The sequence below is a fragment of the Centruroides vittatus genome, unplaced genomic scaffold, assembly GCF_030686945.1.
Source record: "Centruroides vittatus isolate TY-2023 unplaced genomic scaffold, ASM3068694v2 contig_19, whole genome shotgun sequence".
Taxonomy (NCBI): Eukaryota; Metazoa; Arthropoda; class Arachnida; order Scorpiones; family Buthidae; genus Centruroides; species Centruroides vittatus.
Window position 1 is genome coordinate 2,570,038 of NW_027121169.1, and position 26,100 is coordinate 2,596,137.

The window sequence follows — 26,100 nt, forward strand, 5'->3', positions numbered from 1 at the left end:
ATCTAAACAACATAAATGGATGTCAGTTATTCTTTGTATTAGTTGATCCAATGTGTAGCTTTCTTGTTGGTTGACTGGGCGTTTATTCACTATGGGCTGATAAATACTTTTAAGTTGGTTGATGGCCTCTGTAAATCCTAGTTTCGATATTTCTTCAAAGGCTGCAGATAAGTTTTCTGGGGTAGCTTTAGATTTGCACCCTGCATCATGCTGCAGATTAGGCTTAGCTATCATACTAAGCCACGTGCATGAGTGCAAGGTTGACCAGCAACAAAATAATACAAATTTTTAATACTCACATGCACCAAATACTAAAAAGCAAAAATAAGACAACCAAATGTTTTAAGGAAATGGAAGAAATAAATTAATTATAAAATTAGAGCTGGAACAAAGACAAAGCACTGTTCAACTTGATGCCACCTGGCAATCTATTTTTTTTTTTTTAAATGCCTATCTGATATTGTGTAATTCATCAAGACGTAAGACTATATGTAAGTTTAGGATCAATAATGTAGTTTTGTTCCATTTTAATAAGAAATAATACTTAATATTCTTATTTAAATTATAACATAAATTTAAAAAATAATGTTCAAAATAACCAAAAATAATTGTTTTTCTACTTTTCTTTTCTCCTCTTCCCAATTTTTCCTCTTTCAAATCCAAATTTATATTTAAAATCTCACCCCAACTCAACAGATAGCATATTTTCTGCAGTACATATTAAGAAGGTTCAGAAAGAATTATTTTTTCAAGAAAGAAATTCTAGAGTCAACCTTGATTCTGTCTCCCTAACTAGTTCACCTTCCCATCGTTTAAATTCTTCAACAAACACCCTAATCTTAGTTCTTCATGCTGGAAGCATACTGGATTCTGGTGCCGAATCGATAACAAACAAAAAATCAGACATCACCACATTTATCAGTGCCTTTAAAAATATCACTCATCATAGTTATCCTGGTATAATGGGACATATATCCATCCGTCTGGTCTCTTGTCCATCCATTTGTTCAGAAGCATTAGCTGTGTTATCAAAGTGAGTGTGAACATTTTTCATCTTTAAAATATTTATTGTATACTGAAGTATGATTAAAATCTGTAAAGAGCAAATCGATAAATATCTCATTTCAGTCTCAGCCCATATAGTTTTCAAGCATCTCCTTCTGCAATTGATGGTATATCTAACACTTATGACTCTATTCCTATTGGTGCTCTTTCTCTGTTTGCCATCTCTTCACCTGAATATCAGGAGCATGTATCAACTGTAATATCTTCATGTAATCAAATCTATCGTGAATTCTTAAGCTCGGAAGAAGGAAAAGATTTTGGAGGGCAGGTAATTTAACTTCAAAAATTTAAACATTTTTATATTGAATTGAAATAAAGTTTAATTCTGATATTCAGAAGCATATAGATATTTGCTTTTTTTCTTTTAAATAGGTCATAATTGTTGGTGACAGTGTGGGAGCAATTATGGCTTACGATGCTTTGTGTCGCACATCACAAATTGGAAGTCATTTTGGTAGTGAAACTAGTATTGCTGATGCAGATCAGACCCAAGCAACGGTGTCACAACACTATTCTTCACATTCTGCTCTCTTTCCTATTTCTAATGTTAAGAAAGACGATGATGAAATATGTGGAAGATCATACATTCATCCTATGGAATCAGGAAATGGAACTCATGATCCATCAAGGTCTGTCATTATATACTTTTGATTTGAAGTAATGTGCCATTTATTTTTATACATATATTATGAAAAATTAAATAATTGATATTTTTAATAATGTGAATTTTCCACAACTGATTTCTTTTCATTTTTGACTCTGCACCATGGGCATAAGAGTGACTTTTCTTCATATCCATCATGGGTTTGATCAAGCCCACACTGGAACTACTAGGTAGTGAGGGATTGGACCTGATACATCACGGACAGATCACTTATAAAATTTCTAGGGTTTGTCTGGATTTAATCCTGGATCCCCAGAGTCGGGATCTAGGATCAAATCTGGATGACACCTAAATTGTTTCGGCTGTCCTCTCATATCTCATTATAAATAAGTATTAATGAGCAATGAAGAAAAATTGATTAGCAATTAATTGATTGTATAAAAATGTATTGACATACATAGTGTAGGTGTGATTTTTCTACATGATACACTGCTATTTTAACTCTGATTTTTTTTAAATTTTACAATAAGAACAATTTTGGATGTTTTATTACATACAGCATTAAAATATATTTTTCGGTAAATAAATAAAGTTTTTAACAATTGAAAATTATCATAACTTTGGAAAAATAGTTCAGTATGTGCCAGATTATTTGGTAATTAATCATTAAAACTATTCATTAAAACTATTAGTGACAAATTTTTTGAAAAATTCATTTGCAGTAAATTATCAAAAGGCAATTAACATCAAGCTAAATTTTGGCATGTAAAATTTATAAGAATATTATTTAAAGTTATACATATTCACTGCTCAGCTGTAGATAATTACTCTTCTGTCAATTGTTAACAAACTAAATTCATACTAAATTTTTATTTCACATAAAGTAATAATAATAATAATAAACATTATAAATTATTATAATACTTGATTTTAATTCATTATAGACATTCCCTTCGTCTTTCTTCCAAACTTCCTCGTCAGTGTAGTTCTGGATCAAATGACAACCAAAAATTTGAATTTGATGTGAGCGACTTTTTCATGTTTGGCTCACCTCTTGGAACCATTTTAGCCTACAGGAAAATGATGTCATTTGATGATAAAAATTGTAAGTACTGTAATTTGTATTTATAAGTATGTGTATAGATAAATGTCAAGAGTTTTTTATAAAAAGGTCTTAAGAATATTTTATTTATTACACAAATAAGGGGCCGTCCATAAATTATGTAAGGTAGTTTGGGGTGGGTGGGGTCAAGGATTTCTTACGATTTCTTACTGTGGGGTAGGGGAGTAACAGATCTCGTCTTACGTAATATTCTTATTTTTATTTTTTAATTTCATTGAGTGGTGGTGTTTTGAATTTGGCTTTAATTGGGCAGTTTCTGTGAAGAACGCTCGTTGTACTAACGCCATCTCGTGTGACGTGATAGAATAATAAACATAAAAATGCAAAAAATAAACTTAGATGATGTTTATCAAAGATTCTTCAAGTCATATAAAAAAGCACATGCCGACAAGAAAAGTGATAACGTTTAAAAAGATGCAAATCTTGTATGGACCGAAGCAAAAGCTCGATACGGCATTGATAAGAAAGGGTTCACTCAAGATAAAAAGAGAAAAGTTGGCTTATTGTTGTATTTTAGTAAGGTACGTTGTATATAAAGTTGCTTTTTAAACTTTTTTGCTTTCTTATCAATAAAGTGTTATGGACTTGATATATATATTATTATTATTTTTTATGAAACAGAATCATTATAATATAGTCAATCAAAAGAAAGAGTCTGAAATTGTTGAAAAAACAATAACTAATTTAGTCCCTAACCAAGATGATCATACTTTTCTTCCTACTGCAAAAAGCATCGATGTTGAATCTACTGTTGAAAATAGTATATCTTCACCAAAAGCTTATAAAAAAACATACAAAGCTCCAGCACAAGATGAGGCCGCTGAAAAAGTTACAAGTTTAACGAATAAATTGAACATTCAGATTTTAGCTGGAGATGCCAATCTAGGAGGAGACACGTCACTAAATGATATTAAAAAAACCAAAAATGAACTAGGTATAGCCAAACAGAATTTGATTAAAAAAGCAAAAAAATGCCAATTACAAGCGAAAATTCAGAGCTGCTCGAAAAAACAAGCTGAAATTGATGTGTGAATCTAATGTGGCTGCAACTTCAATTTTGAAATTTAAAAAAAAATGCTGGGAGACTGCGCATCAAAGAGGAGCAGCTGGTTTTGTTACAAACTATTATGGAAATAGCTTCTTTTGGAGGTGCAACACACGATCGTTGCCACACAGATGAAATAAGAGCATGTAAAACTCTCGATGAGTTGATACAAAACTTTTGGAAGAAGGTTTCAATTTATCTAGAAGCACTACATAATTATTACATTAATAATTAATTTTTATTAAGTTTTTATATTTTTTATACCAGAGAAATCAGAATAATATGCCATATGATTACTTTTACCCTGCCATACAGTCACAAATAAAAGGAAGAACTTGCTCTACATGTCATATGTATTTTGCTTCAAAGAAAAAAATTAATGAGCACAATAAACTGACTAATCATAAAGTATCTTTTTCCAAAATAAAACCTGTTCGTATTGAAGCATGTCGAAAAAAAAGAACTACTTTGTGTAATAACAGACGATGATACATTAGCGGAGGATGCTGAATGGATGTCTGAGAGTACAGATGTTACATATTTGCGACTTCTTCCGCGAAATTCTAATACCATAGAAGGAAAAAGACATGTAACAACTGCTCCCGTGAAATTATGCCGAGCTCAAAATGATAGCCACAAAACTCACTCCAATAGTCGGTTTTGTACAGCTTCGATACGTGCTTTAGAATCGCTAGCTTCTGCTCTTGGACCGAAACAAGTTGCATTTATTTCACAAGATAAGGCATGGGTGCCTATCAGTCTAAAAGCAGTGCAGAAACAATTGCCTATCCTAATGCACATAGAATACAGAGTAAAGCTTCCCAATCACGATTTTATTGTATCGGAAAGACACAAACTGATCCCATCAGTTTATGCAGGTATAGTGATTAATAGACCGCAAGGACTGGGAGATCCTAAAGCAGTGAGTTACTCAGGTCCAACTTATATTGCCATAAGAAGTGGAAAACACAATAAATCGACTGCTGCTGCCCAGCCGCAGATTTTGTGCGCCTATTGGAACTGAAAGAATTTGACAGTATAATGAAAATTAAACATCAAATAAAGCCAATAGTCATAATTTCATCTGATGGAGGACCAGATGAAAATCCAAGGTAAAAACTGTATTTCTTCATAGTTTCATATAAATACATAATCGTAGAATTTATTTCATAAAGTTTTACGTGCACATTATAATAATTTTATTAAGTAAAAATAATTTTTAATATTATTTACTTTTATATTTTTTTAAGTAGTGTGTAATTTCGATGTTTATTATATCTTTTGAATGCGTATAGTTTACGTATTAAAGTAAAAACTATTAATAGTATAAACAATTAATTTTTTTCTATGTAATTTATTTTTAGATATTTTAAAGTCATTTCTTTCGCGATTCAACACTTCAAAAACTTCAAACTTGATGCACTCTTCATAGTCACTAATGCTCCAGGTCGTAGCGCTTTTAATCGTGTAGAGAGGAGGATGGCACCTCTTAGTAGCCAGCTTTCAGATGTAATTCTAAAACATGATTACTTTTGCAATCACTTAGATATTTCTGGAAAAACTGTTGACAAAAACTTGGAGCTTAAAAATTTCGAAGCTGCTGGAAGCACTCTTGCTAGTATTTGGAGTGAAATGGTTATCGATGGTCATACCGTGATAGCCGAATTCATTAAGCCTACAGATGGTGTAAGGAACCAAGTCCGAGCGTTATTTTTATTTTACTTTTATTTTGCTTATTATTCTATTTTTGTTTGGGGCTTATGTTTTGTTAGGACGAAGGTTTCCTCACCATTCACCTTCAGTAATTAAACAGAGAAGAATTAAAACCCAACTCACCGACGAAAGAAAAGCGCCATAGGACTCACGCACATTTTCGCGCCCCGAGCGGCAAAGAATAGGTCCGCACCGAGAAGAGGGGGGGAGAACCTACAAGCACGAAATAAAACTCGCTAAACCTTAAGTAATAAAAACGTCCCGGAAAGAATTGTAAAAACAAATAATGTAAAAGGTTAGTGAGTAAACTGTCGGAAAAAGGGCTGCCAGACGATGAAAAACGTTATTGTTAGCATTTAAGTATGTAAATGAGGGGAGTGACCGCATTCAGAATTGTGACGTCACCTCACACTATAAATCCCGAGTCTCAAGTGAAGACGGAGAGGTGAATTCTGATAGCAACGAGCTTGGTGAGCTTCGCAGCAGTAATAGAGGTGTCCGATAGGATCTCGAGTAGTTCCAAGGTGATTTTGAAGTGATTCGAAGTTTGGATCGACAGTCTGAGAAAGTCTTGAGAGTTTAAGGAAATAGGTTCCGAGTATATTGAGGTGACGATTAGGATTTCTAGTTTATAAGAATTATTGTTATAAGTTAAACTTTAGGTTTTGTCGGATTCCCAAGGGGAATAGAGTTAAGTTAGACATAGATTTGAATCGAGAATTGTCGGGTTGACTTTGTTGAATTTCTTTGAATAAATTATTGTTTGATTTTACTAAATATTGTACATAGTTATTGCTAAACGATTAATTAAATCTTTGGTTTTTTTCTATTGACAAATATTGTCTTTATTTAATTCGGTGCACGCTTAAAGTCCAGGCCTGGCACGCTAACGCGAATCCGAGTAAAGTACCCGGTAGGTTAACGGTTGTTTCCGACACGGTAGAGTCGATAATCGTTGTAAATTAAAATAGTACTTTACAATATTACAGAGAGTTTTGACGAATTGAACCATGATTGGTATATTAAACACATACGTGAATCTCAATATCTTCTACAGGTAAATTGAATTTAGGCTCAGAATTTTAAATAATGCCTTTTTTTGTTATAAAGATAACTAAGTGCCATGATGTTGAGTGTTGTGGCTTGATTAGAAGTAACATTTGTACGATTTTGCCTACTGGATTTCTTCCTGCTCCTTGCCAAATTACTCATGATGAAATAACAGGGCTACTTAAGGTGCCTCAGACAGTTAATCATACTGACGGAGATGCAAGATTCATGTATTTATTCCAAAGATTAAACCTTGAATTGTTTGTTTTATCGCAAACTAGAAATCAGAATAATTTGCCATATGATTACTTTTGCCCTGCCATACAGTCACAAATAAAAGGAAGAACTTGCTCTACATGTCATATGTATTTTGCTTCAAAGAAAAAAATTAATGAGCACAATAAACTGACTAATCATAAAGTATCTTTTTCCAAAATAAAACCTGTTCGTATTGAAGCATGTCGAAAAAAAAGAACTACTTTGTGTAATAACAGATGATGATACATTAGCGGAGGATGCTGAATGGATGTCTGAAGATGATGTTGAGAGTACAGAATCTCTTGAATTAAAAAACGATGAAGTTTCTGAATCAGACTATTTGCCTGTGATTGAATCACTTGAAAATTGGCTAAAAATCCATGGACAAGTGAAAATTAAAATTAATATAAAAATGACGTTGACATTGATTAATGATGATAAAAAGATTGTTAATAATTAAATAAAGTTCTTAAAATAAATTGTTCATTCGAATTTATTAAGTTTTTATATTTTTAAATTTGTTCACATAAAGTCTTTTATAAATAATAGTACATATTAATTAACTAATTAATAATTATATATTTTGGACCTAAGATTGTTAGGGTTTCATAAAAAAATGTTTTTTGTTAAAATCTTTTTATAAAATTATGCTTAAATATTATGTAAGATAGGGAAGGGGAGGGGGGATCAAAGAAAATATTACAGTTTCTTACACGGGTGGGTGGGGGTCTAGAACGGCCGAAATCGCCCTTATGTAATTTATGGACGGCCCCTAAAATAAAATTACTACTACTAATACTAATACTAATACTAATAATAATGGTAGACAAATCTATTTATTTTTGCACATGTACTTTTGATGTGATGTCAGAATTCAATAATATATTACTTCTTGTTTGTCGGATCATAAGTTCAGATTCAATTTTTGGTACAATATTTATTAACCAGGATTACCATATTTTTGTTCATAATAACCCACAGAAAATTGATGGAACGAAAAGAAAATCTTTGCATAACCTATTCCACTGCATACCTAATGACTACAGGAGCAGTTATTAGTTTTTTTGCTAATAACTGCTCCTGTTATTTATTGCTCCATTAGTGAGAGTTCGTTATTGCAATTTAAAATCAATGTATAACTCATACTCTTTTTTCAAATTATCTTTTAAACATAGATAGCCCATGGGGTATATGCACAGAAATATAGTAATATTTATATGAAAACACTGTGATTATGAAGATGAGATGTACCTTCCAATCCAGACCAGTTAATTGTATATAGTTAATTGGGATCTCTGGCCCTAAGCTTTTCACATCTGATCTGAATTTTAGTGGTCTCTTGGCCCTGTACATGAAACTTCTGATAAAAATTAAGTCATGCTGGTCATCTGTCTAACTCTGTATTCAAGAAAATTTTGAAATGAAATCATGTGACTTCCAGTTCAGACTGGTTCATATATAGCCTGTTGGGACAGCCAGCCCCTAAGCTTTCCATATCTGATCTCAATTTTTATCAATCTAATTCTGTTCTTGAGATTAACAAAGGGCAGACAACAGTGGGAATATATAGGTCTAAAATTCCAAAATTTCACCCCAAAAAATATTATTTCTTGGATATTTATGAAAATTTGTGTACAAATTAAATTGGAATATGAATTAACCATCTTAGAATTGATAATTGTTTACCATATTATTATATTATATAGTTGTATAGTAAGTGATTTAAATTTTAATAAAAATTTTTTCTGTTTTGCAATATTGTATTTCAAAACATTTATTTGTTTCTATCAATACAGCTCCTCCAGCTAAACCGCTTTGCAATCAAGTGTATAATCTATTTCATCCAACGGATCCTTTAGTTTCTAGAATAGAACCTCTGTTGAATGCTCAATTTGCCCAGTTGCCGCCAGTTAATGTGTCAAGATACCAGAAACATCCTTCAGGAAATGGAAATTCCATTCATCTGTGTATGACACTCATTTGTATATTCCAATTATAATAATAATTTTGAGTATTTTTCACTAAAGTGAATTTGAAGTTTAAATGAATAAAAATAATACTTGGATAATTTTGAAAAGCATTTTTTAAGTATTGTTAAACAGTTGTTTTATCAAAATTTAAACGGTTTCCAAAAACAAAATACTCACACTGTATTTTCATGCTTATAACCTATTCGAATAAAAATAAAATGTTCATATAACCAACTTTATCATATACCCTGGATCAGATTTATGGAAGCAGCCTTTGCTTCGTAAGCATAAGTCTGTAAATCCATATAATTTCAACTAAATATTATAATTAAACATGTATTATAATTGCATGTTTAATATCAACGTATAACCTAATACAATGCATAACCTACAACTTTTCAACTTGCCTTTTAAACATATTAACTCATGAGTTATGAATATGAAAATACAGTATATTGTTTTAACTTTTCCTATATCAATACTACTATAATTACAAAAAAATTTAAAGAATCAACCATTAAGATGGTTTTTTTTAGTTGATCTTATTTTTTTATAGAATCAAATATATCAAATGATAATGTTTATTAATATGAAGAAATAATTTTTTAATATTTATATTTTTAGTGGATTACATACAGATGTATTCACATTTATTTATGGATTCTACAACGTGTACATCACCTGCCGTAAATAGAGGAAGACGTCCTAGCGAAGCCAGTATTACCAGTAATGTATCAGGAGTTAATGATACAATACCTTTAGCATCAATATCTTCAAGTAAGAATATATTTAATTATTATATATTAATATACTATCATGAAAGGTCACACATACTGTCCAAATTAATTAACCACTTAGATGCATCATTGAAATTCCAATACGACATTTTTTAGTTTCAATTTTTATAAATTACTCAAAAAAAGTATACAAGTATCCCTCATACAACACGATACTTCTAAACATGGTTTTAAAATTGGGGATATCCCCATAAACTTCCGGTTTCACTCTAACACAGTTTTGGATATCCTCTGTACAAAATTTCACAATTTTTAAGTGTAAACTTTCTTATTCAGTATTTTTTTTAATTCAAGTAGGCAGATGTGTTTTCTCAAATTCAGCCACAGATTTTAGAATATTGAAATTTTCAAATTATTTTGTGGTTTTCATCAGGTTTACTTTAATGAAAACTGATAGGCTAAATAAGAAGAAATTGCACTCACTTTCGTATCAACCAGGTGTCATTGTTGTTGCATTCTTTATATAGATTAATTTTCATATTTAGTAAAGGTTACTTAAACATTTTTAGGTAAGTGTTGTTAAACTTATTTTTTAAACTCTAGATAAGAAATCATTCGTAAAATAACGAACGAAATGCAGCAGTGGTATCTCTGTACTTGAACAATCCACTATTTGAACACAAATTCTGGGAAAAAATTGCTTGGTACTCAACTGAACAAATGCAACCTGCTAAAACAAATTTTCAATTAAATAACATATTTTTACTTCATCATACATAAAAAATTTTTATGATAAAAATAAAAATATGAAAATGTTGTTACTTTTGATCAAGATCAACAAAAATGCTCAGATGATGACAATACTTCGTAAAAAGAAAATGCCATTGTTTAAAATTAATGTTAACATGTAATGCAGTACTTTTAATTGGGATTGTTAATTAATTATTGATTATTAAAGCAATTGATAATTTATTTCCAAACATATTTCTCTTAGTAACAAAAAATAATAGTATACTTTTGCTGACTTCTGGAACATAATCCTGTTTTGCATTAGTCTTTCATTTCATATAGCATGGATTCACATAACACAGCACTTTTTTGGAATGTAACTATTGTGTTATACGAGAGATACCTGTAATTTGTGTTGCAAATATAATATAGTCAGACTTTGAATCTTTAATGTAGCATTTTATTTTAAACACATACAAAAGGAGTTGTGCAAGTTGTTTTTGCTCTTTTTTTTAATACTATTCTTAAATATGCTGTGATATATATATATATAAATCACATTTATACTAATTGAATAAGAAGTACTTTATTAATTTGATTGAATGCAATACTTTATCTGAAATTTTTTAAAATCTCTGCCATAGCTGATTTGTATTATAAATTTTTAACTTGTTTGACGTAACGAATGCACTGAAATTGCTAATGAAACAGTCTTTGAAGTAGTAATTTTGTAGTGCTTTGCCACTTATTGGTTGTTCGGTTTTGTATGTGTATACAGTGGTGCTTCATATAACGTACTTAATCCGTTCCAGGTGCATGTCTGTTAAGTGAAACGTCTGTTATTCGAAACACATTTTTCCATAGAAATACATGTTAAAACATCTAATTCGTTCTGCAGCATAAAATAACTGTACTGTATCATTAAAAAAATGAACATGGGGCGCGTTCTTTTATTCCTCCGCGTAACTCTGTGCGAGCGACATCCGTTTAAAAATTCCCGCGGAACGCGTTCCTACATTCTGGTGGGAGTGCGCGCTGTTGAACGGCGAAAACGGTCGCTTGTAGTAGTAGTTTACGGTGGAAAGCAACATGGCGTCCTCCATGGCTCAGATAGTTTCGTTTCCGGGTCCATTATGTGGTTTTATGAATGAAAATTAGAAATTGTGAAAGCGCGAGTTAGCACACGCGGTGATGTAAGTGTCTTTACGAATTTTTTTCGAGGCTATTTTGAATGCTCTTTCAACAAATAATCCATTTTATGGTTAAATTTTACAATTGGGACCCTTCTTTTGCCTTTAAAAGCTCATATTTTAGAATTATAGATTCCTCCATCACCATACTATCGATAGTGCGGGCACTGCCATCTTTCTTTTTTTCACCGTCATTCCTAAATGCCTACAAACAGCAGCGCACTCCTGTAGTAGCGGAGACGCAGAGCGATTGCTATTTTAAAGAACGCATCCATGGAGCAGTCACCAATTATGCCGGAAAGTCCGTTGTTCGCAGCCAGTCCGTTGCTTGAGTCACATAACGGCCAAACAGAAAGTCCGTTGTTCACAGCGTCCTTTATTCGAGGCGTACATTATACGAGGCACCACTTTATATTATATATATCATTGTACATAACTTCACGTTACTTTTATTGTATCGTGTTATTATTACTGCGTTATTATTGTATCGGATTATTATTATCGCATTATTGTATTGGGCTTTTCCTTCTTTGTTTCGTTGTTCATTGATGACACGTGACCCCTATTCGAACCACCTTTGAGAGGTGTGTGCAAAAGGGACCCTTGGATTGGTTGCCAAAAGATCACGTGGGAGAAGGCAACAGGACTGTATAAATAAAAGGTCCAAGCGTGGAAGGGGACCTTTTCCCCCTATTTTTTGGAGGTCTAACTTCGTCCGCCTCAGCTGGATCGGTGTCATCGAGGGACATAAAGTGAGCACATGCGTGAAAATCAGAAAGTTTCTGGGAACAAAGGAGAAGAGGACGAGAATCAAACTCCATCGGAGCCATACGAGAAAACAACGAAGTGAAGAGAATTAATACAGAAGTAGGAAGGTCTGAGGTATCGTCTTAAACAAATATTTTTTTCTCCACGCGGGATAATTGTCGGTTAGACGTCATTGTAGGTATGGAGTTACCGCGAGTTCAATGTTTCTAAGGAACCCTTCTTGTTAGCGTAGAGATTGTGTGAAAACCGTTACGTGTTAACATAAGGACAAGGAGAGTGAAGGTGCTGTACGTCTGCTAATCGTACTCTAGATACGTGAGGGTGTAAAGGAATTTGTGTATGAGTTTTTCAGTTTCCGTGTTGGTGTTAAATATAAATAAATACGTTTTCTGTAAGCTGACTCCTTTCTTTTTTTGTAGACCAGTAGACCTTGGCCTAGCTTTGGGGTCTTAACAATTCCACTCAGTGCACATGATTTATGTTGCCAGTATTTCAAACAAAAATTCACAAAGGAAAGAATTAGGTTACATTGGAAAGTAAATTAAATATATTGATATTTCTAAAGTGTATGTATGAATTGTGGATTAAAAGATGAAATGACATGAATAACTGCCCATGTGAAATAATTTGAAAAAAATATTTTGAATTTGTGAATGTTGCTAGTGCAGTCTTATTCAGCTTTAGAAACAGTCATTTTTACTTTCCTGCCTGTTATCATTTCAATACTTTCCTATTTTATATACATGTCAAATTTTACCCTCCAGGATTTTTTAAATCTCGACTTTTTGACTCCCCTGAACCCAAAAAAGTCAAATACATACGAAATTTTTTTTGTGATTATTGTGTTTGTTGGTATCTATTTCATTTAATATCTCATGATGTGATAAAGATCTTAATCTTTACAAAATTTAGTATAGTAGCTTATATATATAAAGGATATTGATGAAATAAACTCCAAAAAACACCGGGTTGTAAACAAAACTCCAACACAAACCTAATAACCGGTGCAAGTCTATTTAATTTTCTACAGCAAATTTTTTCGGACTCCACTCTGGGTCCATTCTCAAGCCTAAATGCAAAAGATGAAGTGAAGTTGTCACTAGCATGGCAGACCCTACTGCAAAAAGCAAATACAGAGTAAAGGAAAGGAAAGATACTGCTGGTCTTTTTACTGAAGGGTTTGAGCTTTTTAAGATTTTTTTAGTTTTTTAAGATTTATAAAGTGAACTTGGGAAGCGTTTTTTCAGGTAAATGTTCTACAGAAGCTAATGGAACAATTTTGAATTTTTGAATGGCACGCGATTAGGAGTATTAAGTATTCGATTTGTCAAACACCGATTGAAAGAGAATTTAGGCTTGAGAATGGACCCAGAGTGGAGTCTGAAAACATTCGCCGTAGAAAATTAAATAGACTTGCCCTGGTTATTAGGTTTGTGTTGGAGGTTAGGATATTGATGCTATTAAATTTTGGTAATTAAACATCAAGGGGTGGGGAGATATCGGAGATCAGTAGGGATGGACTTAAAATTTTATTCATTTTTGGCATTTACAATTTTTTAAAAAACTCATCCCTACCTTCAAAATTATACTTTTTGTCTTTTTATAAAAATTAATAATTTAAAAATATCATATAACAGATAGCATCATACACAATTTTAACTTTAGGAAAATTTTTGAATTGAAATAACATGATTTCTGGTTTGCACTGGAAGTTTGTATAGTTAATTGGGACCTCCTGCCTCTAATCTTTCCATATCTGGTCTCAACTTTAATTTTTCTAACTCCATTCTCAAGATTAAGGAAAGATGTATGGAGGACAGTGGGAATTTATAGACATACAATTTTTTCAAATTGCAGCCCAATAATGATTTTATAAGAGTGTAACAGTAGAAATGTTGATGAAGTACCAGTCCTACTAACAACAATTTATTGTTTTAATTCTGAAAAATAAGAAAATTGTGTAAGAAAATAAAATTTAAAAAATTGTTGAAATGACAATTTTTTTCTATAACAGGCTGTTGATTTGTTGCAATTGTTATGATAAGGAAAGTATGAAAGAGTATGCCTCTTTTTTGAATATATTTTGTTTTGTTCATTAACAAACCATAAAATATATTAAAAAATAGAAATTGGAATAGAAATACCGTATTTTACGGACTATAAGACACATTTTTTTCTTTGAAAAATTGCCTCCAAAATTCAGGTGCGTCTTATAGTCCATAGCGGCTTATAGATATTTTTTTTTTTTTTTTAAATTGCTTAAAAATTAAGGTGCGTCGTATAGTCCATAAAATACAGTAGTCATTACTGTTTCTATTCCAATTTCATTATGTGGGTAGATTTGTGTGTGCAAAGTAATGTAAATGAAATTGATATCAGTTGGAAAAATGTGTCTGTTGAAACAAAAAATTGGTCTTATTTTATTCTAGAAACATTTTCAGTTTATAAAATTTTTCTTTTTTACAATGTTGATTTAATAAAATTGAAACAGTATACTAAATATTTTTCTAAGCTTATTTAGAACTTTTAGAATATTCTAGCACATTATAATATACATATACATAAGTTATAGAGTGAACAAATGAAAATGCAGATGTTGAGTAGTAGTGTAAAAGTTTAACAGCACTACATGTCAGACTTGTGGTATTGTGTGGCAGCTGAAAAGTATAGTTGTCTTGTGATGTCATTAAGCATGACTTACAGCATTGATAAACTCTTCACACTATTTCTTGTAACATCTATTTTTCTTCGTCCTGTCACCTTATTATAACAAAATTGTTTATAATAAGATTATAGCAAAACTTTATTTGCCAAATTGATCAATCCACCTTTAACAGTGGGTGAAATGAGTCGTAGGAACAGTAATGTTCTCTACATGGTTAAGGGACCAATTTCCATATGGATAGATAAAAATGTAATGTTAAAGGGAAAACTCGGCAGATTAAGTACAGCAACTAGTTCATTTTTGACAAAACTTGATGTTAGCTCAAAAAAATGCTATTTCAATAGCTAAGACACTGAGTGAGCAAAGCTCATTTCTTCACTCAAATGTCATTGGATCAAAATAAACTCTTCCATAACTGTTTGATCAACCAAATTTGGTATGCATATCAAGTCCAGGTCAGTGAATGTCATAAGTTATTTGGAATCCTGATCAGATTGTGTCCTTGAGGAATATTAGAGGAAAACATTGCCAAAGACTTAAGCTTGGATTTGATATCTTAGCTCAATTTTGCAAGTATTGAAACAGCAAATGTGATCCTGGTTATTTCAATCATTAAATTAAGAACTTTTTTGGGAGAGTTTATTTTATTTTTCCTGTTTTAAATCTAAAATATGTGAGACAACAAATGTCTTTATAAAGAAACAAGTATTTTAATTAGTTTTCAGAGTTTCTGAAGATCTTTGGCTACACAAAAGCAATTAAAGGATTCAAAAATTATAATTAAAAAATGATCTCTGGATTCTTATATTTTCCAAGAAAGATATTTTTCCATCTACTTTAATGTAGCTAATGAGAAATTGATAACTATAAAAAAGATAAATATAGAAGTTTGTCATGAAATCTCAAAGTTGATTCTAATATAAAAATATCCAGTTGCACAAATGCATATTATAATGTCTATATCATATGTAATTCATAATGTTTACATGTTTATATAAATCTTGGTAACTTAACACATTATTTCAGTTTTAAGCATCAGTAGTTTTAATCATGCTTGTTATAAAGAATTTATAGAATATTAACTATCATTTCAGTAAGCCAAAGATGGTGGGGAACAAAGCGACTGGATTATGCTCTGTATTGTCCTGATGGATTGACAAATTTTCCACTGAATGCTTTACCCTACTTGTTTCATGCCAGCTATTGGGAATCTACAGATGTCATTGCATTTATTCTCAGACAAGTAAGAATTTTTGTTTAAATTAATTAGAATTTTATAATTGTAGTATGTACTTTGATATTCTGTTTAGTCTGAATCTGGATATTCAATTAATGACACATTTTAACAACAATTTTGCAATATTTAAAAATAAAACCTTTTGGAGAATTTATCATTATGTTCTGCTTTTGTTTGCACAAGTTTATGGCATGAGTATGGGGCCATCCATAAATTATGTAAGGACGATTTCGGCCATTCTAGACCCCACCCATCCCTGTGTAAGAAACCATAATATTTTCTTTGATCCCCTCCCCTTCCCTATCTTACATAACATTTAGACATGATTTTATAGAAAGATTTTAACAAAAAAAAAAATCTTTTTTATGAAACCCTAAAATCCTTAGGTCCAAAATATATAATTATTAATTAGTTACTTAATATGTACTATTATTTATAAAAGTCTTTATGTGAACAAATTTAAAAATATAAAAATTTAATGAATTTGAATGAACAATTTATTTTAAGAACTTTATATTTTTATTTATTAAATGTAAATAATGCCGACCATGTTCCTTTTATCTTTTTACTTAAATAAAAAGATTGTTAATAATTAAAAAATAAATACAACTTTTTCACACAGGTAAACACCTTGCTTTAGTCCTTCTTTTTTGCCGTTACACCATTAACATGCAATCCTTAAAATTCACAAAGTTATGGAGATGACCCTTTTTAGTGGCAAAGAACACCAGAGGACGCTCTACCTGTTTTTATATTTTTACATTTTTTTGCACAGGCAGTAGCCTAAAAAGGAAGGTCGTCTCTCTAACTGTGAATTTTAAGAATTGCTGATGGTGTAACAGCGAAGAAGACAGACTAAAACAAGATGTTTACCTATGTGAAAAAGTTGTATTTATATTTATATTTATTAAATCTTTTTATTATTATCATCATTAATCAATGTCATAATATTCATTTTTATATTAACTTTTAATTTTCAAAAAAGGATGAAAAACTTTGACAGATCACCTAGCTAGTGCATGTGTAAACAGAAACATCATACAAAATAAAACAAGAGAGAATAGAGAGAAACCATATTCTGTTGCCATATTGATTACATCTTGGCTAAGGCCAAAAAAAATAAACTACATGCTGATAAAATGTGCTAGATGCACCTGGGGACTAAATCATAAAGCTTGTAATACTCTATATAATGGGGCAATACAACCAATGCTAATTTACACAACCTCTAGCTGGGATCATGTAACTAGTGAAAATTCATGAGCAAGTAAATTACTCTCTCTTCAAAGACAGTTTGCCATCAGAATTTCAAAGTGCTGCAGAACTGTTTCTACTAATGCCTCTCTGATACTAGCAGAGCTCCTTCCTTTGCCACTAAGTATTGTAGAAAAGGTTCTAAACTACTACATCAGAACTACAAACACCAAGGCTCAACAATAGTCTCTACTCCTATCTATGGCTGTTCATATGCTTCCACATTACAATTCCCCTACTAACTGTGATCATCACCCTGTAAGCAGGATTATACCCAGGGTGCATCTGGTGTCATCTGCTTCCTCCTTGGATAACCATGCTTACATTAATATCTACTCAGATGGGTCCAAAGGCCCCTTCATGTTGGCTCAAGTGTCTGTATCTTCCTCCAAACTGACATATTTTGCCCAAACTATGTTAAAAGGTACAGATACCCCCCACATACCTCTATCTATAAAGCTGAAGAAGATGCTGTCTACCAAGCTGTTCAGTGGGTCACTTCACTACCTAACAAAACTCTTTCTATCAACATTTACAGTGACTCTCAGTCTGTCCTAAAAGCCCTATTAAATCCCAATTGCAATAGCAACAAAATCACATATATCCAGCACCATATTAAAAATCATGTTAATAAGATAACTTTTATGTTTGTTCCTGGCCATAGTGGCATACTAGAAAATGAAAAAGCCGACTTTGAGGCTAAGTCAGCTGCAAAGGACACTGACTTGGATTATACTCTCATCCCTCTTTCACGTAGCAGCCTTAAAAATGATATTCATGTCAACGCTACGCAGAAGCAGAACCAGCAGTAAAACTAGTAGAATAACAAGACTTTATTTTCCTAGTGTTGATTGCAGATTCTTAGAGATTTAACGGTTGCTACTGTCAACTACTTACTGTGCATGGTAATTTTCAAAGGTACCTGGCAATGTATAACTGGGCAGAAACTGCCTTTTGCTTTTGCTCTGACACTGTCGACCATATGATCTATCATTGTCCAATTTATGATCAAGATAGATTTATTCTGAAATTAGAAATCTTCATGCATGGTTTCAGGTGGCCATGTCCACTGGGTAAGCTTGTTTAGAAGCCACTGTTTGATGCTTTTTAGCAATTATGTTCAAAAAATATGGAAGAAAAGACTATTTATAATTTCTAATTTCTAGTTTTTTACATTTTAGTTTTCACTAAAAGCCGAATACTAATTTTATGTTTACTTTATCATGTATTTTGGTTTATGTATTCTTAGTGTTATACACCCATAGGAGTGGTGCACTTATTCTAATATAAAAAAGAGAGAGAAACCACTACATGGCCTCTCTCTCTCATGATAAAAAATGTGTAGAGCGTGATTCTGCTAGCGTTATTATTCTATCACCTCACGAGATGGCGTTAATACAACGAGAATTCTTAATAGAAACCACCGTACTTATCAGGACGATGAATTATTTATTTAACATATGTATTCAGAATGATGCAAACACAAAAGTAGACAAACAACTATCTTTACATTTTTTATTCACTCTGTTTCCCATAGTTAGCTTCACAATATATTACAATAGAAGCCAAATTCAAAACTCCACCACTCACCGAGATCAAAAGATAAAAATAAGAATATTACGTAAGACAAGATGTATTACCCCTCTACCCGAGTAAGAAATTGTAAGAAATCCTTGACCCCACCCACCCCAAAATACCTTATGTAATTTATGGGTGGCCCCTATGTTATTTGGCAAAAGAATTTCCAAAAACTTCAGATTTTTTTTTTTTGTTATATATATAGATAATTTGTTGTTCCTAGTTTTTACATTACATCAGATATTACTTTCAGAAATAAATTTACTTAATAGTTGTGGGCATTCTCACACCCTTTATGAAAACATATTTTTAAACCCTTTGATTTAATAAGTTTCTCTTTGATGCAAACCTAAAGGAGCACCATAAACTTGTATTGATGTTGCAACACACACAGTACAAAGAATAACTCACCAAAACTTGCTTTACATTTTCTCTTCAAAACAATTGTAAAAACAAAAATGCCAATATATAAGACAAGCATTATCAAATTGTAATGGAAATCTACATAAATTAATTTATGTAAACTTCTTTTTACTGTGTTTCAACACCCAACAATATGTCAAAATTTTTTATTTCCTTTAGATTATTAGAGTTAACAATCTGGGACATCCTGCAGAGAGTGAAAAGGAAATTCCTCGCTCTCAGTCATCTACTGTTCGAGAGAAGTGGTTAAAGAAGAGGACTTCTGTAAAACTAAAAGTAAGATTATGTAACCAAAATTTCTTTTCTTTTTGAAAATTGATAGAAAAAAAAATGTTAAAGGATTACATTAGTTTTTTAATATTTTTGGTATTTGGCACAAAAAATCTAAAGAGTTTTTCAGATTGATGCACAGTTTGCTTGGAAAAAATCTCCATTGAAAATCATAACTGTTACAAAAAACTTATCTACAGATCTAATGAAAAGGTTGCTATGATACAGCGTATAAAATTTTGCTGTCATTTAATACACATGAGAATTTTCAAAAAATTATGAATTATTTAGTTGTGTTTAGATCTCAAATATATCAGAATATATTGAGTCTGGGTGTGAATGAAATAAAGGACTGTACAATATTGATTAAAACAAGACGACGACTTTAATAAAGTCAACGATCAGGGCTAATAAACAATAATACTATAGTATTTACAATAATACAATATTTTTACAGAATAATCAAACAAATGAATTATTGAAAATGAATATAACACGTCACAATAACAATCTTACTTCGTTGTATAAACTGTATACTGTCAATAGGTACACACCACGAGGTCGAGGATGTCCTGTCTTCACGGATGGCAACCGATTCTCCTCACGACGAAAAAACCAGGAAAGAAAGGTCCTTCAACACGTGCGACGGTCCCTTTTATGTTACCCGTCATGCCTGAGTGCTTCCTTCCTCACGTGACTTATCCTTGGCCAATCAGGCCACTCCGACTGGTGCATACAGGACGGTGACAGTATACTATTCCGCGAACAAACATACAAAAAGTAGATCCCGAACGATATTTTTTTTTTTTTTTTTTTTTTTTTTTCATATACAATATAATTATACAAACAAAACAATAAAGTAGCGCAGCACTACAGTTGTATATTGGACAGTGCCACAATTAAGTAGATATAACGGGTGTATATGACAAGCCCCAAAATGATCAGTATTATACTTTTATTCTCAAATTTTAAGTTTGCTGCTGCAAGACCATTATCATAATATTTTTGGTTGAAGTTACAAATAGAAATGGTCAATCATATTTTATTTCTTTTTTATGCTTTATTTTTTGTTTCCCCTTTCTGGAAAATACCTTGAACAGGACACATGTAAAGCTAGTTATGGCACTGATGTTGGACAAAAATTAATTCTCATACTTTTATAACAGACTAGTCTATACAATGGAACAAAACAATATTGGTTATAAGTTGACATTGGTATTGATTACATTACTGATCATGTCATTAAAAAAGTATTATTTTACAAATCTCCATTTTAAAATGATTTTATTCTTTAAAATCATTTTAAAATGATTTTAAAGAATAAAATCATTATTCTTTTTATTTTATTTTATTCTTTAAAATTTCAATTTCAAAACATGTAAACTACATTAAAAAAAAAAAGGATTTAATTACATTGCAGAACATAACAGCAAATCATAGAGCTAATGACATACTAGTCAAAGAAGGAAATCCACAAGTTCTCAATGCCAGATTTATGTATGGACCATTGGACATGGTTGCCCTGACTGGAGAAAAGGTTTGTAAAATTATTTTCTTAGAACTTTTAACTTTGAGTTAATTTTTTTGTATTTTTACCAGATTGATATTCATGTGATGAAAGATGTAAGAACAGGAGAATGGTCTCTCTTCAGCACGGAAGTCACTGACAAGAACGGTCGCATCAGTTACATTATACCTGAAGATAAAATGCTGACTTACGGAATATTTCCAGTCAAGATGACAGTCAGGTTAATATTTATGGAATTTTTAGAAATTTCAGAAATCACCCTTTCTGCATGTGATTTTTTTAATTGTTTGTTGAATTAAAAAAAAAACAAGTAATTTTTATGTATATTACTTGTTTTTTCAAAATTACCAATTTTCCAGGTCAAAAGCAATCCATTATCATGACTAGACAGCTGACATTTAGGCCCTTAAAAGTGGTGTTTTAGGCACTAAAATACGCTCTTAAATTGCCTCATTTAGGCTTTATAAAAAAAATAGGTTGTCAAAAATTGCACAATGAACAATTAACGTACTTATCAGGACGATTAATTATTTATTTAACATATGTATTCAGAATGATGCAAACACAAAAGTAGACAAACAACTATCTTTACATTTTTTATTCACTCTGTTTCCCATAGTTAGCTTCACAATATATTACAAGCACTTTTCCAAATTTTCAATAGAAAAGTTGTAATGTTTGTTACTGAGAATTAATTTATAAGCAGATAAAGAGCAGAGAAGTTCCACATCTACTGAAGATGAACTGGCAATTCATTTTCAGTTTTGCTCTTCTTTTCTGCCAAAATATCAGCCACAACAAACAAGTCCTTTAATCTAGTACTCTTTTGGGGAAGCACTGCTTTCAACTCTTTCTTCACTTTTTTGCAGCAGTGCTTGGTGCATCACAAAGTTTCAGCTTTGCTCTGTTGAGGAGATCAATTTGTTCATATATAGGTTTCCCACTACTTTTAAGAGCAGTAATAGTATCTGCAATGAATATGAAATGAGACATGATGTACACCAAGTCATTCTGAACATAAATGTCATTCAAAATTTTCTTGGCTTTAGTTATACAAACTACATCGTCCCCTAAAGTGGCCAAAAGTATCTGGACACCCAGTGGTAGAGACTTGGAGAGTCCTGAGGCATATATTAATATGATGTTGGTCCTCCTTTTGCATCGATGACAGCCTGCACATGTCTGGGGAGACTTTCCACTAGTTTTTGGTAGGTGGCCATCAGAATTGACTTACAGGCGTCCGTGGGTGCTGGCAGTAAGGATGGTCGATGTGGCTGGCTACATAATGTGTGTCCTAATTCATCCCAAAGGTGTTCTATGAGATTTATATCGGGGCTCTGAGGAGGCCAGTCCAGTTTTTGAACACCCATTTCATCAAACCATGCCTGCACAAGTCTTGATGTGTGAATGGAGCAGTTATCCTGCTGGAAGAGAAATGGGCCTTGCCCGAAATATTGCCATGTAAGATGTATGTGGACGTTCTGGACAATGCTGCTCTCCCAACTTGGGAGTTGGGAGAGCAGCATTGTCCAGAACATCCACATACATCTTAGAGTTCATGTTTCCAACCACAGGAACTAAGAGACCCAGGCCAAACCATGAAAAACACCCCCACACCATGATATTGCCACCACCAAACTTTATAGTCGGCACAATGCAGTCATGTAAGAAGTGCTCGCTAGGCATCTGCCAAACCCAGATGCATCATCAGGCTGCCAGACTGTAAAGCCAGATTCATCACTCCAAAGAACACTTTTCCACATGTCCACAGTCCAATGATGGTGAACTTTGTACCATTGCAATTGTAGTGCTACGCAACTATGTATTATTGTTATTATTATTATTATTAATTTATTTTCTCGGTTTCCTTTTTTGTATGTATCGGGTTTTCTTGGTTTGTACCGTGTCGTGTGGAATTTTCTTATGATGTCACCTTAGGATACGTGAAAAGCTTTCTGATTGGTTCAGAGTGGGACAATAAGTGAAGCGGACTTCCGGAGAGCGGGAAGTATAAATTGAGGAACTCTCACGATTGAGGACACTTTTTGGCTGTTTTTGGATTTGTCGAGGAAGGTCGTCGAGGAAAGGTCAGCAAGGACGTCGGAGTTAGACCGGGAGAACAGGAGTCTAGAAAGGGCGACCACTTTCAGTCGGGAAGCACAATCCGTTTCCATCGTAGTGTAATTGAGGAGTATCAACGAGGGACGTACTTCTGGTGACGTAAATTACGTTCAGGTATCGGACAGAACTATTAGTTTTGAGAATTGACGTAAAGAAAAGGAACGCTTGGAACTTGAGATCGTGTTGCATTCACTTAACATAATACCGTGATTCGTCGAAGGCTAATATATGCAATTATTGTATAGAAGGAAAATGTGTATGTATATATGTATATAGAGTATTGTAAATTTCGTTAGTTTTAAGTTGTGTATCGTGTAAACTTGAGGGTTAGGAAGCATCTCGCGGTTATTGTACTGTTAGAATAAATTACTGTTGTTTCGCCAAATTCGTGCACGTGTAATTGGTCATTACTTGAGTCCTTAATATACATGCTTATTACATCCGTGGACTTCGATCCATCGGTTATTCAACATTGGCGTCCGCGACAGGATATTGATCGGGTTGTTTGTTGTAAAAGGACTGACCAAACGTGCATCTTGTATTAACCCCTCATCCTGCTGCCGCTTATATTTGTAATCATAGCCATTGGAATTGTAAATTATATTATTGTAAAACCAAAAGGTTTCGGTAAACTATGGATGAACAAATTACCAGTGGATCTTCAGGGGCAGGGGAATTGGGCAATGTGCCTATTGTAACGGGATTTATGGGCATGATCCCATGTTTTTTGAACCTGCCCGGAGATATTTTAGATGTGAGTAGGTTTTTCCAAACCGTCGAGAACGTAGCGTCGTTGGCAAGCTGGGATGAGACTGTGAAGGTCACCGTAGTTCAAGCCCGCCTAAAAGGTGAGCCCTTGTCTTTATTTTTCGATTTAAGGGACCAGGGCGTCATGAGCTATGATGAAATAAGGAGGGCTCTTATAAAGTGCTTTGGTCGTAAAGAAAAGGAACAGGACCCGTTTGATCAGGTATTAAAGATCTCCCAGAGAAGAGGGGAGAGGGTTTGCGAATACGGGATCAGGATTAAGTCGTTGTTTTCACGAGCAGTGACGCGCAATTCTAATTTAGTGACGCTTCGCGACAATGCTGTTAAGGAATGCTTTATAAAAGGACTACTAGCGGAGATTAGGAGGCAGGTGATGCAGAGGCGGCCGGACACCTTGGATGAGGCGATAGTAAAGGCCGAAGAAGAAGAGGAAATCAAATCGGCCTGCAACAAACGAGGTGGGATAAGTGAGGTATGCGCAAATGTTGAGCATGAAAGGGGGTTGGAGAGAAAGGAAGTACAATTGGGTAAGCGTGTAGAGGAGTTGGAGACTCAAATAAGGAGTTTGACCGAGTCCATGGCATCTTTACTCGAGCACGTGAAGGGGAACAATAACCGCGAGAGGTGGGGAAAAGAGCGCCGTTGTTACACGTGTGGTGAAATAGGCCATATTTCAAGGAAATGCAACAAGAGAAGAGATTTAAACTAGTCAGAGGTCATTTGAAAGGTCAGGCGAATGACCCGTTAGTTAAATTAGAACTGACCAGAAAGATACACTTGTCAGACCGGGGGTTACCGATTGTAAGAGGTGTAATCCTAGGACGTGAAATTGCTGGTCTAGTAGATACAGGTGCAGAAAGGACCGTAATTAAGAATGAATTGACTGAATATATCAGGCGTGAAAATAGGAATTGGGTGGTCCCGAACAATTCATGTATTAGTGGGATGTCAGGAGCACTCATAAACAGTGATGAGGCCGTAGCAATTGAGTGTTGTTTCCACGATGGGAAAAAGGTATGCACGACAACACCAAGTGTTGGGTTTCCTGAAAGGGCAGGTTACGAGATGATCATCGGGATGGACATTATTTGCCAGCACCCTGGGCTGTTGGTGGGGATCGAATCAGTGGTTAAGGCAGATAAGCAAGGTCGTGAAGGGAGATTTTGTATTAATATAAATAGTGAGGTAGGGGTGGCAGAGGTAGAAAGAGAGGTGTGGAGATTGGATCACCTAGATGACCCGGTTAAGAGGAAAATAATAAATATTTTGAGCAAGTATCCGGACGCTATTGCTAGCGAAATTGCCGAGTTATCTGGCACTAGCAGACATATGCACTCTGTTAGCCTGACGTCGGAACGTCCAGTCAATGTTAGACAGTACCGAATTCCGTACAGTTACTTACCTGGCCTTAAGAAGCAAGTTAGTGAGCTGATAAAAGCAGGTATATGTGAGGAGAGCTCATCGGAGTGGAACTCTCCTATACATGTTGTTCCTAAAAGCTCTGGTGAGATTCGTATCACTTTGGACCTGCGAAAAATTAATGATATAACAGAACCCCAAATATTCCCGATGGCTCGAATAGACGACATCTTATCCCAACTTAATGGGAACAGATATTTCTCGGTATTGGACTTAAAAGCAGGGTATTTCCAGATTCCTCTAGATCCCAAGGTAAGACACATATTTGTGTTCTCCACACCATGGGGAAAATACCAACTCTGTAGGATGCCTCAGGGTGGGAAGAATAGTGGGAGGTTTTTCCAATACATTATGACGAAGATATTAGCAAAATTTGTCGGAAATAGCTGCTTTGTGTTTCAAGATGATATTGTATTATTTTCACAAAGTTTGGAGGATCATCTTGAGCTTGTCAATCGAGTAATTAGTACATTAAGGGATGAGGGCCTAAAATTAAATCCGAGTAAATGCCAAATATTAGCAAAGGAGGTGAGATATTTAGGACATATTATTAATAGCGAGGGTGTGCGACCTGATCCCAACAAT

The 26,100-nt window shown here is 33.3% G+C and overlaps 1 protein-coding gene and 1 long non-coding RNA gene across 6 annotated transcripts in view; both read left to right on the plus strand.

Moving 5' to 3' along the window:
• Positions 1-26,100, plus strand: part of LOC136970131 (protein retinal degeneration B-like) — a 121,862-nt gene that overhangs the window by 69,734 nt on the left and 26,028 nt on the right. For 4 of the 5 annotated variants that reach the window (XM_067264523.1, XM_067264524.1, XM_067264522.1 and 1 more), the window contains exons 9-18: positions 697-1,033; positions 1,129-1,333; positions 1,438-1,694; positions 2,614-2,774; positions 8,655-8,825; positions 9,453-9,605; positions 16,012-16,160; positions 19,569-19,685; positions 21,100-21,216; positions 21,279-21,427. In XM_067264523.1, coding sequence (XP_067120624.1) covers positions 697-1,033; positions 1,129-1,333; positions 1,438-1,694; positions 2,614-2,774; positions 8,655-8,825; positions 9,453-9,605; positions 16,012-16,160; positions 19,569-19,685; positions 21,100-21,216; positions 21,279-21,427 — 1,816 coding nt within the window. The remainder of the gene's footprint in view (positions 1-696; positions 1,034-1,128; positions 1,334-1,437; positions 1,695-2,613; positions 2,775-8,654; positions 8,826-9,452; positions 9,606-16,011; positions 16,161-19,568; positions 19,686-21,099; positions 21,217-21,278; positions 21,428-26,100) is intronic. The other variant, XM_067264526.1, reaches the window with a different exon arrangement.
• LOC136970137 (uncharacterized) lies at positions 6,548-7,235 on the plus strand. Its single transcript, XR_010879948.1, has 2 exons — positions 6,548-6,607; positions 6,661-7,235. It is a non-coding gene; the product is annotated as an uncharacterized lncRNA (long non-coding RNA).